The following is a 15845-nucleotide window of genomic DNA, read 5'->3' on the forward strand; positions in this document are numbered from 1 at the left end:
GGAGGAAACCTCTTCATGAACAGTACAGCACTCACAGAAAAGGTGAGCTATATTTGTGCATTAACCTATCATTTATTCAAAAGTATGTTTGTCAATATAAAGTATTGAAGATTAAGCTTGGTAGTATTACGTTTTTTATGTTTAAAAAGGTATATATATATATATTTATTTGACCAAATACAGTAAAACCAGTAATATTGTGAACTGTTACTACAATTTAAAATAACTGTTTATTAAAAAAAAAGAAAGAAATTTTGATATTTGATACTGTATTCTGTTTTTGTGTTTATGTTAATTTCTATTCATTGGATACCCCAATTTCAAGAGACCGCAGGGGAGGGGGGTGGGGGTATTTGAATTGATGTTTCATTATATAGTTTTTTTAGCCTGAATGTTTTGTTAACAATTAATAAAAATAAATAAATAAATATTTATACAATCTAAATCTTTAATCTCACATAATCCTTCAGAAAAAAAATAATATGATTATTTTGCTGCTCAAGAAACATTTCTTCTTCTTCTTCTTCTTTTTCTTCTTCTTCTTCTTCTTCTTCTTCTTATTGTTATTATTAAAGTTGAAAACAGCTGTACTGCTATTATTTCTCAGGCAACTATGCAGTTTTTTTGCAGGATTCATTGAATAGAAAGTCGAAATGAATATCTTTTATTTGAAATAACTTTTATTTTAATAGCTTTTATATGAAATATTCCGCTGCTAGTCCGTTTGCACTGGCTGCCAGTTGCTGCTCGCATCAAATTCAAAGCTCTGATGTTTTTCTACAAAGTGACTTCTGGCCTTGCTCCTTATCTGCTCTCACTTCTGCAGATCTATGTGCCCTCCAGAAACTTGCGTTTTGTGAATGAACGTCGCCTCGTGGTTCCATCCCAAAGAGGAAAGAAATCACTTTCGCTCACGCTCACGCTCAATCTGCCCAGTTGGTGGAATGAACTCCCTAACTGCATCAGAACAGCAGAGTTCTCGCTATTTTCAAGAAACGACTAAAAACTCAACTATTTAGTCTCCACTACACTTCCTAATCTGCAATTGCCTCTCTGGATATCACACTAACTGTACCCCAAAAAAAATAAATAAATAAAATAAATTACTAATACTTTCCTTCTTAGACTTTACAGACCTGAAACTTGCCTATAGCACTTATTCATTGCTCAACTATATTCGTTGCTCTTATAGTTGTGTAAGTTGCTTCCTTGTCCTCATTTGTAAGTCGCTTTGGATAAAAGCGTCTGCTAAATGACTAAATGTAAATGTAAATATAAATCATGTCTTTACATATTCAATAAAAAATACCATGTGCAATTTTGATATTATAAAGTTTTTTATTTATTAGACATTTATTTTGACTGTTATGATGTCAAGTGTGCCGTGACCATAAATAATACTACAAGGGCTGTGCAATATAATCACAAAATTATCGTTCTTGCTATAATAGGACATGCGATATACATATCGCCGAAATGTGTGATAAATGACATTTATTTTATGCTTTGTTTTTTAATCTAAATTCAACTAATCAGAGGGGACCGTACGATATTTATCCCCACCTCTACAATAGTTGCTGTTCTGCTATTGGCTGGAGAGATACAAAGGCCAACACAGCTGAAAATAAACACAAATGATGAGAGAGGAATATGCCAAAAGCCAGTGAGAATATCTGCTGAGGTTTTCACTCACTCTATGTTTTAAAGACTAAATGTTTGCAACTTGACACAGCTTTTTAAAGTCAGAATTAGAATTAATTAGATGTGAGAATATCTTTCCCTGTTTGTTTAAATGTTATTACTTAAATTATTGATGTTATAAGAAATGTTATATCATAAGAAATATCCTTATTGCAATACTTCTCAACATTGCCACATTTTGTTTCCCAGTATCGTGCAGACCTTAATGCTACCACATGTCTTGTTGATCATTATAATGCATGTTTGCTATTTAAAAGTCTGACTGTATTTGACATTGGTGTTTATCTGTCTGTTGTTTCCGCAGGGAAAAAAGTGTCTGCCACTAGTTTGGAGAATGTGGTGAGCTGGTATCAGAGTCACTGTCAGTCGTGTCCTAACGAGCCAGAGCTGCGGGCAGTAGAGCCCACTGTGGGTTTGTCCACGTCTGCTTTATGGCAGTGTGCAGCTGGTCACTCCTTTGTGCAGTACCTACCCTGGCCTGCAGGGGGAGAGTCAGAGTCAGATGTGGAGGACAGTGCTGTGGAAAAAGAAGAGGAGGAGGAAAGTGTTACAGAGAGGAAGAAGACAACCGTTATCAATGAGAGAAACAACAACAAGAGGAAGAGGAGGATACAAAACCATCGAGACCTGCAGGGTATGGGAATATTACCTTCAGGATGTTTTTTCATGTATTACTGGGAATAGTTAATTTTATTTACCATAGATTGAGTTGAAGGTCATATCTAATGTTTTTAATGTAAAATGTTTTTTTGTATAATTTCTTAATGAATTATGATCTTGTTGTTGTTGTTGTTTTATTATGTAATGTGTTTTCGTCTATTAATGTTGCCATGAAATAGTCAAATGTGAGACAAACAAACATTTATTTAATACTTTTGTTGCTAGAATGCTTACCCTTTGAGATTATAGGATAACATTGAATTACAGGCATAACACATTCGCATGTGTTCTTTGATCATGGCTTATAGACACTAGTGACAGAAAAAATATTAAATATATTATTTATTTTATCAGTTTGTTTATTTGTATAGGACTTTTCACAGTCCTGTTTATAAGCAATGTTACACTATAAAATGCATTTTTTATTGATACAATTAGAATGAAATATAAATTATAAATAATATTATTAAATATTATATTATTAAATTACTAAATTAAAATAAAATCTCTTCTTTTCAAAAAAAAAAAAAAAAAAAAATATATATATATATATATATATATATATATATATATATTTTTTTTTTTTTTTTTTTTTTTTTTTTTTACATCCTTGGATGGGAAGCGACTATGTACAGCCATTTTCTGATCTCTCCAGAGATGTTCAATAGGACTTACGTCTGGGCTCGAATGGGTGGTGCCTGCTTTTCGAAATGTAATGCATGGCTTTCACTCCAAAGAGTTAAAATTTTGTCTTATCAGAGCAGAGAATTTTGTTTCTTATGGTCTGAGAGTCCTTCAGCTGCCTTTCGGCAAATTCTATGAGGGGAGTGTCTGGCCACTCTACCATACAGGCCTGATTGGTGGATTGTTGCACAGATGGTTGTCCAGAGAAGAACACTGGAGCTCAGACAGAGTGACCATCAGGTTATTGATCACCTCAATGACTAAGGCCCTTCTCCCCGATCACTCAGCTTAGATGGCCGGCCAGCTCTAGGAAGAGTCCTGGTGGTTCCAAACATCTTCCACTAACGGATGATGGAGGCCACTGTGCTCATTGGAACTTTTAGAGCACCAAAAAATCTGTCTGGTAACCTTCTTTAGACTTGTGCCTTGAGACAATCCTGTCTCTGATGTCTACAGACAATTCCTTTGCCTACATGCTTAGTTTGTGCTTTGACATGCACTGTCAACCCTGGCACCTTATATAGACAGGTGTATGCCCTTTTAAATCAAGTCCAATCAGCTGAATTGACCACAGGTGAACTCCAATTAAGCTGCTGAAACATCTCAAGAATGATCAGTGGAAACAGAATGTACCCGAGTTCAATTTAGAGCTTCACGGCAAAGCCTGTGTACATGGGATTTTTCAGGTTTTTTATTCTTGATAAATTTGCAACATTTTCAAAACCTCTTTTTTTCACATTGTCATTATGGGGTATTGTGTGTAGAATTTTAAGGAAATAAATTAATTTAATCCTTTTTGTAATAAGGCTGTAACAAAACAAATTGGAAAAAATTGAAGTGCTATGAATACTTTCTGGATGCACTGTGACTGTACAAGAACAGCAAATGATTAGGAAAACTCAAAGTGTAATAGGAGATGATTCCCATCCTCTCAAGCCTTTTTTGTACTATTGTCCTCTGGAAGAAGATTTATAAGCATTAAATGCTCTTCTAACCAGGGCCGGCGCGTCCATAGAGGCGACCTAGGCGGCTGCCTAGGGCGGCAGAATAGAGAGGGCAGCATGCGCGACATCTCTCTCACCACCCACGTCCTCAGCAGTTATACCCGCGCCTTGGCGGGAGAATAGAGAGGGCGGGTCCGCGACCACAACCCAACCCCCGGTCTTCAATTTCATCCGCGACAGCCCCAACCCCCCACCCCCCCCGCTTCTCCCCTTCCTCACTTTGCTAACTGGTAACTTTCGTTTTGAATTTTAGTTTGAGGGCGGCGTGATTGTCCTTTGCCCAGAGCAGCAGTTCAGCTTGCTCCGGCCCTGCTTCTAACAGATATAAATTCACCACAGGCAAAAAAGGTTTTACAACCATACATTTTAGCAAGTTTTAAAGGTTTAATATATGGGTCCTTATGTTTTAGTTTTAGTATTATTTATAAAGTTATTATGAAGCATGCTGGAAGTGATTTGTCTCTTTGTGTTTGTTGTTTCATGATACTACTGCCTAATTGAATTACCCCTTGCGGGATTAATAAAGTTGTCAAACTTAATAATTTTGACCTCAATTGTATTTGTGTAAATTTAAAAATACACAAAGATGCAATTAACCAGTGCGAAATAGAGCGGGATGAAACTATGAATCTCTTTCAGATGCAGGCAATGAACTGGAAGAAGAAGACGATGATGACCCAGCGTCCCACATGGGGCATCAGATGTCCTGCACGTCCCTCAATGACCTCCCAGGATCCCCTGCGGCCCACAGTCCTCCTGCATCTGGAGCGTCTCCTGTGTGGGAGATGGAGGCGCTCATGGTCCCAGAATCCCAGGCTGAGTCCAGTGAGAGAACCTCAGGAGGGAACGATCCTGCAAAGCAGCAGATGGACTGTTCGAGGACTTTAGAGAAGACGGAAGGTGGAGGAGCTGGGCTGACGCAGAGTTATGAATGTGTGGTGGTCGCTGCGCCCTTGACAGACCGAAAGGAGAGGGATGATGGAAAGCGTTCATCCAGAGAGGTCGTCCCATCGCTAGAGGCCGCCCCAGCACAGAACGAGCTGTTTGAGGGTCAGGATCTGCAGACGGTCATGGGTGGATGTGAGCTGCAGGACCAGCGCTCCACACTGGAGGGATCTCAGGTATGCTGAAAGTATGGCTGCACCATAACAGGAAAAGCAATTATTTTGTTTAAAATATTAATTACAATTGGGTCAGTTGGCATTTCTGTGTGGAGTTTGCATGTTCTCCGTGTTCGCGTGGGTTTCCTCCGCTAAATAAGCTAAATTGGCCATAGTGTTTGTGTCTGAATGAGTGTGTATAGATGTTTTCTAGTACTGGGTTACAGCTGGAAGGGCATCTGCTGTGTAAAGCATATGCTGGATAAGTTGGCGGTTCATTCCACTGTGGCGACTCCTGATAAATAAAGAGACTAAACCAAATGAAAATGAATGAATGAAAAAATAGTTTCTCGCCCTCAAGTGGTGACCTTTATCAGTGTCTTTGTTTCATGTGCAACACAAAGAAAGATATTTTGAAGAATGTTGGAAACCAATAACTAGAATAAAAAATACTGTGGATGCCAGTGGTTACTGGTTTCCACCATACATGCAAACTTGTGAAGTGATTAAAGGTGAAGTGATTAAAGGTTAATAAATGCACACATGAAAATATACTGTAGTCATTTCATAGTAAATACTATAGTGTTTTTGAACTGTGTAGAAACGTGTATTATACTGTACTGTGTATACACTCACCAGCCACTTTATTAGGTACACCTTATTAGAACCGGGTTGGACCCCCTTTTGCTCTCAGAACTGCTTTAATCATTCGTGGCATGGATTCAACAAGGTACTGGAAAATCCATATTGACATGACAGCATCACGCAGTTGCTGCAGATTTGTCGGCTGCACATCCATGATGCAAATCTCCCGTTCCACCACATCCCAAATGTTCTCTATTGGATTGAGATCTGGTGACTGTGGAGGCCACTTGAGTACAGTGAACTCATTTTCATGTTCAAGAAACCAGTCTGAGATGATTCACGCTTTATGACATGACGCATTATCCTGCTGGAAGTAGCCATCAGAAGATGGGTACACTGTGGTCATAATGGGATGGACATGGTCAGCAACAATACTCGGGTAGGCTGTGGTGTTGCTCAATTGGTACTAATTGGGCCCAAAGTGTGCCAAGAAAATACCCCCCCCCATCATTACACCGCCACCAGCCTAAACTATTGATTCAAGGCAGGATGGATCTGTGCTTTCATGCTGTTGACGGCACATTCTGACCCTACCATCCGAATGCCGCAGCAGAAATTGAGACACATCAGACCAGGCAACGTTTTTCCAATCTTCTGTTGTCCAATTTTGGTGAGCCTGTGTGAATTGTAGCCTCAGTTTCCTGTTATTAGCTGACAGGAGTGGCACCCAGTGTGGTCTTCTGCTGCTGTAGCTCATCCGCCTTAAGGTTGGACGTGTTGTGGTTCAGAGATGCTCTTCTGCAGACCTCGGTTGTAACGAGTGCTTATTTGAGTTGCTGTTGCCTTTCTATCAGCTGGAACCAGTCTGGCCATTCTCCTCTGACCTTTGGCATCAACAAGGGATTTGCGCCCACAGAACTGCCGCTCACTGGATATTTTCTCATTTTCTGACCATTCTCTGTAAAGCCTAGGGATGGTTGTGCGTGAAAATCCCAGTAGATCAGCAGTTTCCGAAATACTTTCAAAGTCACTTAAATCATCATCGTCTTGACCATGTCTACATGCCTAAATGTGTTGAGTTGCTGCCATGTGATTGGCTGATTAGAAATATGCGTTAAAGAGCAGTTAGACAGGTGTACCTAATAAAGTGGCCGGTAAATGTGTATTGTAGTTTATTGTATAAATTACTGTATAAATAGATGTTTACAACACTTTAATGATTGCCACAGCATCAACTATAGTGAATTGATTATCTGTAATAAATGCTGTTGTATTCTTTCATTTTTACCACAGTAAACGGTTGTGCATTGTAATGTAACATACCCTATAGTTACATACCCAAAATGTTCTGTTTATATTACTCTAGTTCTTGTATTACCACAGCATCGACAACATTATCATAAATTATTAGTTACTTTACTATAGTATTATTCAAAAACACTATAGTATTTACTTCAAATGAATTTAAATTTGAAAATATTTTTTCATGCGTGTGATGACCGAACCATTTAATATGGAACTTTATTGTAAAGTGTAACCGCTCTTCGTTTAATCCTAACCATGAATGACATCACCTATTGTCCATTGTTTCTGTTTTCCATTCTTCTCCCAGCTGATCATAATTACAGGCCCCAGTTACGAGGCTCTGACGTCTGAAGGCATTCAGCTGAATGTGGGCGCCGCTGACGTCGAGGAGGTCACATGTACTCTGATTGGGGACATGTCCTATAATCAGATGTGCCCGTCTGGAGCTGCGTCACGTCCCAACGCTAGCACAGGTTTGACTGAGATCCTGTATTTCAGCTCTCCAACATGACTCATTGTGTACTGTTAGGTGTGTGTGTGTGTGTGTGTGTGTGTGTGTGTGTGTGTGTGTGTGTGTGTGTGTGTGTGTGTGTGTGTCTGGAGACTTTTTAACCACTTTCAACTACTTCCTTATGAGTTTGGTGTCAGTTTAACCAATGCCAGTAAAGTAAGCTATTTTGGGGATTTTGAACTGGTAATGTTTTAAGAGGCTCTGTTGATGTTTAATGCTTTCAGATCTGGGTGACAAGCATTTGTTGGAGCCCAGTGAAGAAACGCACTGTGCGAAGGAGCTCCAGCGATCCCTCAGTAGGTCAGTCACATCTTGGCACGGTAGACACAACCACATATTAAACATCATGTGTCTGCGTTATTGGGATTTTTTATATATATATATATATATATATATATATATATATATATATATATATATATATATATATATATATATATATATATATAGCTATTTTTTTCCACTCACAAAAGAGAGGGGTCAATACAGTTAGTTTTTTCAAAAGTAAAGACATTTTATAACGTTACAAAATTAAAGGTTAGGGTAATTAGGCAAGTTATTGTATAATGATGTTTTGTTCTGTAGACTATCGAGAAAAAATATAGCTTTAAGGGGCTAATAATTTTGTCCTTAAAATGGCATTTTAAAAATTAAAAACTGCTTTTATTCTAGCCGAAATAAAACAAATAAGACTTTCTTCAGAAGAAAAAATATTATCACACATACTGTGAAAATTTCTTTTTTCTGTTCAATATAATTTCTGACTTCAACTGTATATTTGTGTATATATTCATTTAATTTATTCATTAATTTATTTGTATTTAAGTTTTTTACATTTTGTTGATTTATTATTTCATTATTACTTTTATTATTCTTTGTTAATGTTTTTATTATTTTTATTTTTTTGTTTAGTTTTATTATTTAATTTTATTATTATTATTATTATTTTATTTTGTATTATGTTTTTTGTTTTATTATTTTGTTATTATTATTATTGTTTTTGTTTAATAATTTATTAATTTATTTATATATATTTTTTAATATTAGTTTTTGTTTTATTTATTATTATTTTATTTATATATTTTTGTTTTATTATTTTATTATTATTATTAGTTTTTTATTTTATTTCAATTATAATTTTATTAAATTTTTTATTATTATTATAATTTTTATTTTACTTTTATTTTATATTTTATATTTTTTATTATTTTATTGAATTATTATTAATATTATTGTTGTTGTTGTTTTTTGTTTTATTATTTTGTTATTTTTTATTTTATTAATTTTATTATTCTTTATTACTGTTATTATTTTATTTTTTGTATTATTCTTTTTATTATTATTATTATTATTATTATTTGATTATTTTATTATTTATTTATATTTCTTGTGTTATTATTCCTTTTTGTTTTATTTTATTTTTTGTTTTATTTATTATTATTATTATTATTTTATTTGTTTTATTATTTTTTTATTTCGATTTTTTTCTTATTATACCTTTTTGTTTTATTTTATTATTATTTTTTTATAATGTTGTAATTATTTAATAATCAAATAAATAAATAAATTTATTTATGTGTGTGTGTGTGTGTGTGTGTGTGTGTGTGTGTGTGTGTGTGTGTGTGTGTGTGTGTGTGTGTGTGTGTGTGTGTGTGTGTGTGTGTGTGTGTGTGTGTGTGTACATAACCATAACCCTAAGTTATTGAGGTCAATATTATTATCCAACTTCAAAATATTTATATTTTTTTCTACTGGCTAGTTAGACAGGCTTGAACTTGGTAGTTAGCCTAATTAAGCTCGGTAAGCCTTTAATTTGCACTTTTCGCTGAATACTAGTATACCAGTAATACTTGCTTAATACCTAGTCAAATTGTATGTACTGTCAAAATAGGATTTATTTGGTAATAGGAATTATTTTTAAAACTATTATGTTTAAAAATCTGTTGAGAGACCCTCTACTAGATATTCAAAATACAGTTCATTTAAATTGTTCAAAATAATTCACAAAGCTGTTTTTATTACATTTTTAATCAAATAAATGCAGATCGTTGTTTCAGAAATCTCAAGAATTTGGTGACACTTATAGTAGCTTTAATAAATGTGTAATAACTAGCTACTAACCCCGAACCCACCCTTAAAGCAAGCGATGTCAAACTCTCTCAGTTCATGGAACATTCCAGTTTCAACACATACCTTGTAGTATTCAAATAAGCCAGAATGACTCGATTATCTAAACTCAGCTGGGCTGTGGCCTTCCAGGAACTGAGTTTGAAACCACACTCCCTGTGATTGTTCACTCAAAATTGGTCATTTGCTCATTGTCAGGTGTAATCACCCTAGCCAGGTTTCCATCATAATGTGAAATAAATACTCTGGCCTTCAAAAACAAACAAACAAGCAAAAAAAGAAAATCAAGTTGTTTGAGTGGCTAACTGTATGGATATTTACATTAGATGTCGCCTACCATGCTGTTGCCTATTTGAAGGAATGCGTCAATAGAGTCGCCATTTTAGTACAGGGTAGCGCTCCTTTAAAATGAATGTGGGACCAAGGTGCAGTGGAGGACTGTGGCTTTTTCATTGTTTGCTGATTTTAGTCAACAAAACTAGCATAAGCCGAGAATTTAGTACAAGTTGGCGTTACTTTGCCTTACGGTGTATGCAGTAAGAGACTGTATTATCATCAATAACGTGACTTGTTTAGCACAAAAGTTTGTAACATACAAAAGAACTAAATCTTACCCATGAAATGTTCTGTCTTTGTGCTTTGTTTTGTTTGTTTGCTCATTACTACACCCGTACACAGCGCTAAAGTCCAGCATCTTCACCTTGGCTCGAGGGGATAAGAGATCTGGAACTGGGGGGTGCGCCGTTGCAAAACCACCCAAATTTTCACAACCCGCCTGTCATTTTTTTTACCCACACAATCGAATTCAAAACCGCCCACTCTGGTAACACTGTTTCCCATTATTTCCCTTATTATTCCCATTATAGTCCAAAAAGCAGCGTAAAATCTTCCATCACTCGTTTCAAATATTATTTTTTTAAATTATTTATTTATTTATTTATTTATTTATTTATTTATTTATTTATTTATTTATTTATTTATTTATTTATTAATTAATTAATTAATTTATTTATTTATTTATTATTATTAGTATTATTATTTAATTACTTTTTTATTATTTACCTATCTAGATTTTTTAGTTTTAGTATTTTAATTTAATTCTTTTAATTATTTTATTATTTTATTTCATATATATATATATATATATATATATATATATATATATATATATATATATATATATATATATATATATATATATATATATATATATAATTATTATTATTATTGTTATTTATTGTTTTGTTTTATTATTTAATTTATTTTAAATTTTTACATTTTTTATTATTATTATTATTATTATTATTATTAATTAATTTATTTTTATTTATTTATTTATTATTATTATTATTATTTATTTTACTTTATTTATTTTTGTTTTTTGTTTTTATTTTATATATTTTTTGCTTTCATTTTATTTTATATTTTTTTATTTTATTATTATTTTTATTATTTATTTATTATAATTATTATTTGATTACTTTTTATTATTTATATTAATGTTTTGCTTTATTATGTTTGTTTTTTGTTTTGTTTTATTTTATTTTTATTATTATTCTAATTATTATTATTATTTTAATATTATTTTTTGTTATTATTATTTGATTATTTTATTATTTATTTATTTAGATTTTTTGTAATTTTATTTTATTTTTTATATTATTATAATTAATCAAATTTATTAATTTATTTATTTGTGTGTGTGTGTGCGTGCGTGCGTGCATAGCCATAACCCCAAGTTATTTATTTATTTTATTTTCATTTTTTATTGTGTATTAAGACAGGGTGATAGAAATCTAGATACTTTAAAATGCTTTTATTGTTGAACACAAAGACATGTTTTTAAAATGTTTGTAATTATTTATATTTATTTATATATTTAGCTGACTTAAATAAGTGAAGTAAAACCATTGCATCACAATAAGTAAATTAACTAAATGCATGATTTTAAAAGTTAGGTTAAACTTAACAGTTCTAACAGTACTTACAATGGGGTTACTCACTTTTTAAAGTAATCTCAAATTGTCACTTTTAAGGCAACGGTTTTACTTGCTTTAAGTATATAATCACTTTTTACAGTGTACGGTAAAATTTAATGGCTACCAGTTTCCATAATTCTTTAAAACATTTGTGTTCTACAAAGGCAATAACTCCCAAACAGGTTTGGAAAAAGTAGAGTGTAAGTAAATGATAACATGATTAGTGTTTTAATCCTTTTCAACTACCTCTTTTTTAACTTTAATCCATATAATTGCTATGTTTTGTAGACCATTTTGATGGATGTAAACAAAAACAACAGTCCTACCGAATTTCCTGATTTACATTTTAACATTTCTAGAGCTTCTGAGAATCCAAAAAGAGCCACATATTAATAAATAATGTTATGATTGCTGTTTTAACATTAAGCTATGACTAAATTGCCTCTTGTTACAGTTAAGAAATAGTTTGATAACATGCAGGAAATGTTCATGGGCTGATGACATCACCACACTGAAATGGTCTATAGCACTTAAGTTCACATTAAGTTCACATACTGTAAAATAGGCCAAACAAATAAAAATCAGTGATTTATCAGTAGTGTATCAACTCAAATTCTTCGAATTAAGAGTACTGAGAGTGTACCCGCCTTAACCGTTATCGTTATGTCTTAGAGAACATACCAGATTTTCCTGTTATTAGATAACACCTTATGATGGCGAAACTCTGGGATGTGATTTATTAGCATGTGTCAGTGGAAGAAATAAAGCAAATTATATAAGTTATCTGTTATGACAAAATAAGTTATACACTGTAAAACCCAACAGTCAACGATCAAATTGAATAAGTGTAGTTAACTCGATTTACTAAAGGTTAATTATGCTCATGTGAAAAGAGTTTTGAACTCAGTGTTGAAGGTAATGAGTTAACTAAATACCTCATTGCTTCAACTTAAATGGAGTAAGTTCACAGTACTCATATAGATTAGTTTAACTCAAATGGTTTGTAACAATCTGTTTCCTCAAACGGTTTGAGTTGACCTAACTTATTGGGTTTTACAGTACTCAGTTGGTTTGAGTTCTCTTCATTTATTGGCTTTTAATGTGCTCAAATTGCTTCATTTACTCAAATGGATTAAGTTCACAATACTTATTAGGATTAGTTTTTGAACTTAAATGGTTTGTTGCAATCGGTTTGCTTAAATGGTTTGACTTACCTTAACTTTTGGGGTTTCACAGTGTATGTTAAGACATCTTTTAATAAATCACTTCTGCTTTGTTTTTATTTTGTGTAATGTGGTAGAATTCAGCATCTGCATTGCGTCATAAGTGATCGTTTTGGAGTCGTGACAACACAAGTCAGAACATGATGCTATTTAAACACACAGCTTTACCAGGCACATTACTGTTCATTTGCGCAGCTTTTATCAGGTTGGTTTGATCATAATTATAGAAATGAGCTTCTGCTTCCATGTTTGTAAATTCAGTCATCCGCAGAACTGTGATTGTGATCTTATTCTTATTTCCCCTTTTTAAAAGAGATATTCATTCATTCATTTTGCTTCGGCTTGAAATTTAGAGATCGCCACAGCGGAATGAACCGCCAACTATTCCAGCATATGTTTTACACAGAGGATGCACCTAGTGAATCCTCAGTGTAAAACATATGCTGGAATAGTTGGCGGTTCATTCCGCTGTGGCGATCTCTATGTGGCGAACTCAGTACTAAGAAACCACCCATAAACTCTCATATTCACAAACATACACCATGGCCAATTTAGTTTATTCAATTCACCAATACTACATGTCTTTGGACTGTGGGGGAAACCGGAGCATCTGGTGGAAAACACAGATAGAACATGCAAACTCCACACAGAAACGCCAACTGGCCCAGCCAAGACTCGAACCGGTGACCTTGCTGTGAGGTGACAGTGCTAACCACTGAGCCACCGTACCACCTACCTTTAAAACTAAAACTTTCTGTCATTATTTACTCATCCTTCACTTGTTTCAAACCTGTATGAGCTTCTTTCCTCTGATGAACGTGAAGGAAGATAAATTGAAGAGTTGATGGAATGATGAACGAAGAAAAAAAAACATCCATTGAAATCTATAGTATTTCTTTATTCCTACTATGGAGGTCAACGGGGTCACATTTTCTTGTGCGCACGACTTTATTTCCAATGAAGGCATGTAGCAAAATAGAGTTATAAAATTAGTGTTTTCCAGGCGCACGTAGTTGAAATCTCAACTTTTTAGAATGCCGCAAGTTCACTATGAGTCATATGACTAGAACTAACCAATCAGCTTCATACTTTAATAAAATATACACATTTCATTACACATTCATAACAATAGACTACCTGACAAAAGTCTTGTCGTCGATCCCAGTTTTAAGAGCAACAAAGAATAACTTAATTCTAGTTGATCATTTGGAAAAGTGGCAGAAGGTAGATTTTTCTGCTGAATCATTTATCAACTGTATCCCAATTACCACAAATACTGCAGAAGACCTGTATGGACCCAAGATTCTGACACAAATCAATCAAGTTTGGTGAGGGAATATCATGGTTTGGGGTTACATTCAGTATGGGGGCGTGCAAGAGATCTGCAGAGTGGATGGCAACATCACCAGCCTGAGATATCATGACATTTGTGCTGCCCGCATTACATTACAAACCACAGCAGAGGGCAAATTCTTCAGCAGGATAGCGCTCCTTCTCATAATTCAGCCTCCGCATCAAAGATCCTGAAAGCAAAGAAGGACAAGGTGCTCCAGGATTGGCCAGCCCAGTCACCAGACATGACCATTTTTGAGCATGTTTGGGGTTTGATGAAAGAGGCGGTATGGAATATGAATCCAAAGAATCTTAATAAGACTATTGTCAGGTAGTGTATATTAATTACCTCAGATAAGCACAGCGTCCAAACACTGTGGTGCTTTTTAATGTTCTCCATTAATAAAACTTGTTTCAGAGCTGCAGCAATGGTTGGTCATCCTCTTAGAGAATGGTTGATGGTTGACTAGCAATGACAGACGCCACAGGAGCCTGAGCACAAATTTGCGTTGAAATTAAAACTCGCTTTGAAAGCTTTTAAAAAGTTGAGATGTTTTGAAGTAGGTGTGCATGAAAAATGCTGTTTTATAACTCTTTTGCCATGCGCATCAATTGGAAGTAAACTTGTGCTTGCAAAAAACACAGTATGTGAACGGCTCTATTGACTTCCATAGTAGGAATAAAAAATACTATGGTCGTACACTAAATATAAAAGTCTGTGGCTGTTTTTTTTTTTTCAAGCCTCAAGATTTCCACATAGTTTTAGACACTATGCGGATGTGTGTATTTGTGTGTGTGTGTTCAACCATTGAAAGACATTCATAAAACTTGAGAACCATTTGAGAGTGAGTAAATGAGGAAATATTCATTGTCCTTTATAAATGTTGTCTGTTAGGTCTAAGAGGAGCCGGCGGGGTCCAGTGATCGAGGCGGACGGCATGTTGAAGATGTTTCACTGCCCGTATGAAGGCTGCAGTCAGGTGTATGTGGCCATCAGCAGTTTCCAGGTCAGCTCATGTTTACAATACACATCTGAGGAGAATCCCTGTGAGCACAAAGACACACACAAACAGCTGAAAATAGAAGCTGGAAAATGATGTCACGATTTAAAACCTGACCGGCCAGGTGCTTGGTCGGTTTCATTGTTCATCACAAAGCAGACACTCTTATTGTTTATTAAACCTTAGTAACAGGAACTAATATGTGCCTTGGGATGGGGCTGGTTAAGTATTGTAAGGGCTTGGATGTTAATCTGAAAATTATTTATTGGATGAGTTAAATTTTAGCGTATCTGAGTAAATGTGTTGATGATAAATGCATATGTATTTAAAAATGTAAGTCAGCTGTTTTTATTATTATTATTATTAAATTTACCCACAGAATTATTATTATAATTTTTATTCTTGTTTTTTATTGATTTTATATATATATATATATATATATATATATATATATATATATATATATATATATAAATGTGTGTGTGTGTGTGTGTGTGTGTGTGTGTGTGTATATATATATATTTTTATATTTATATGTATGTATGTATGTGTGTGTGTGTATATATATATATATATATGTATATATATATATATATATATATATATATATGTATATATATATATGTATATATA

The 15845-nt window shown here is 34.0% G+C and overlaps 1 protein-coding gene across 2 annotated transcripts in view; it reads left to right on the top strand.

The window, feature by feature from the left end:
* znf653 (zinc finger protein 653) overlaps nt 1-15845 on the top strand; it is a 32607-nt gene that overhangs the window by 6596 nt on the left and 10166 nt on the right. For both annotated transcript variants that reach the window (XR_012400879.1, XM_073944216.1), the window contains exons 2-7: nt 2-42; nt 2006-2335; nt 4689-5170; nt 7347-7512; nt 7775-7850; nt 15107-15218. Coding sequence is in view for 1 of the 2 variants with exons in the window: in XM_073944216.1 (XP_073800317.1) it covers nt 2-42; nt 2006-2335; nt 4689-5170; nt 7347-7512; nt 7775-7850; nt 15107-15218 (1207 nt within the window). In the remaining variant the exon portion in view is untranslated. The remainder of the gene's footprint in view (nt 1; nt 43-2005; nt 2336-4688; nt 5171-7346; nt 7513-7774; nt 7851-15106; nt 15219-15845) is intronic.

Source organism: Danio rerio, chromosome 3 (assembly GCF_049306965.1).
Source record: "Danio rerio strain Tuebingen ecotype United States chromosome 3, GRCz12tu, whole genome shotgun sequence".
In the NCBI taxonomy this organism is placed as follows: domain Eukaryota; kingdom Metazoa; phylum Chordata; class Actinopteri; order Cypriniformes; family Danionidae; genus Danio; species Danio rerio.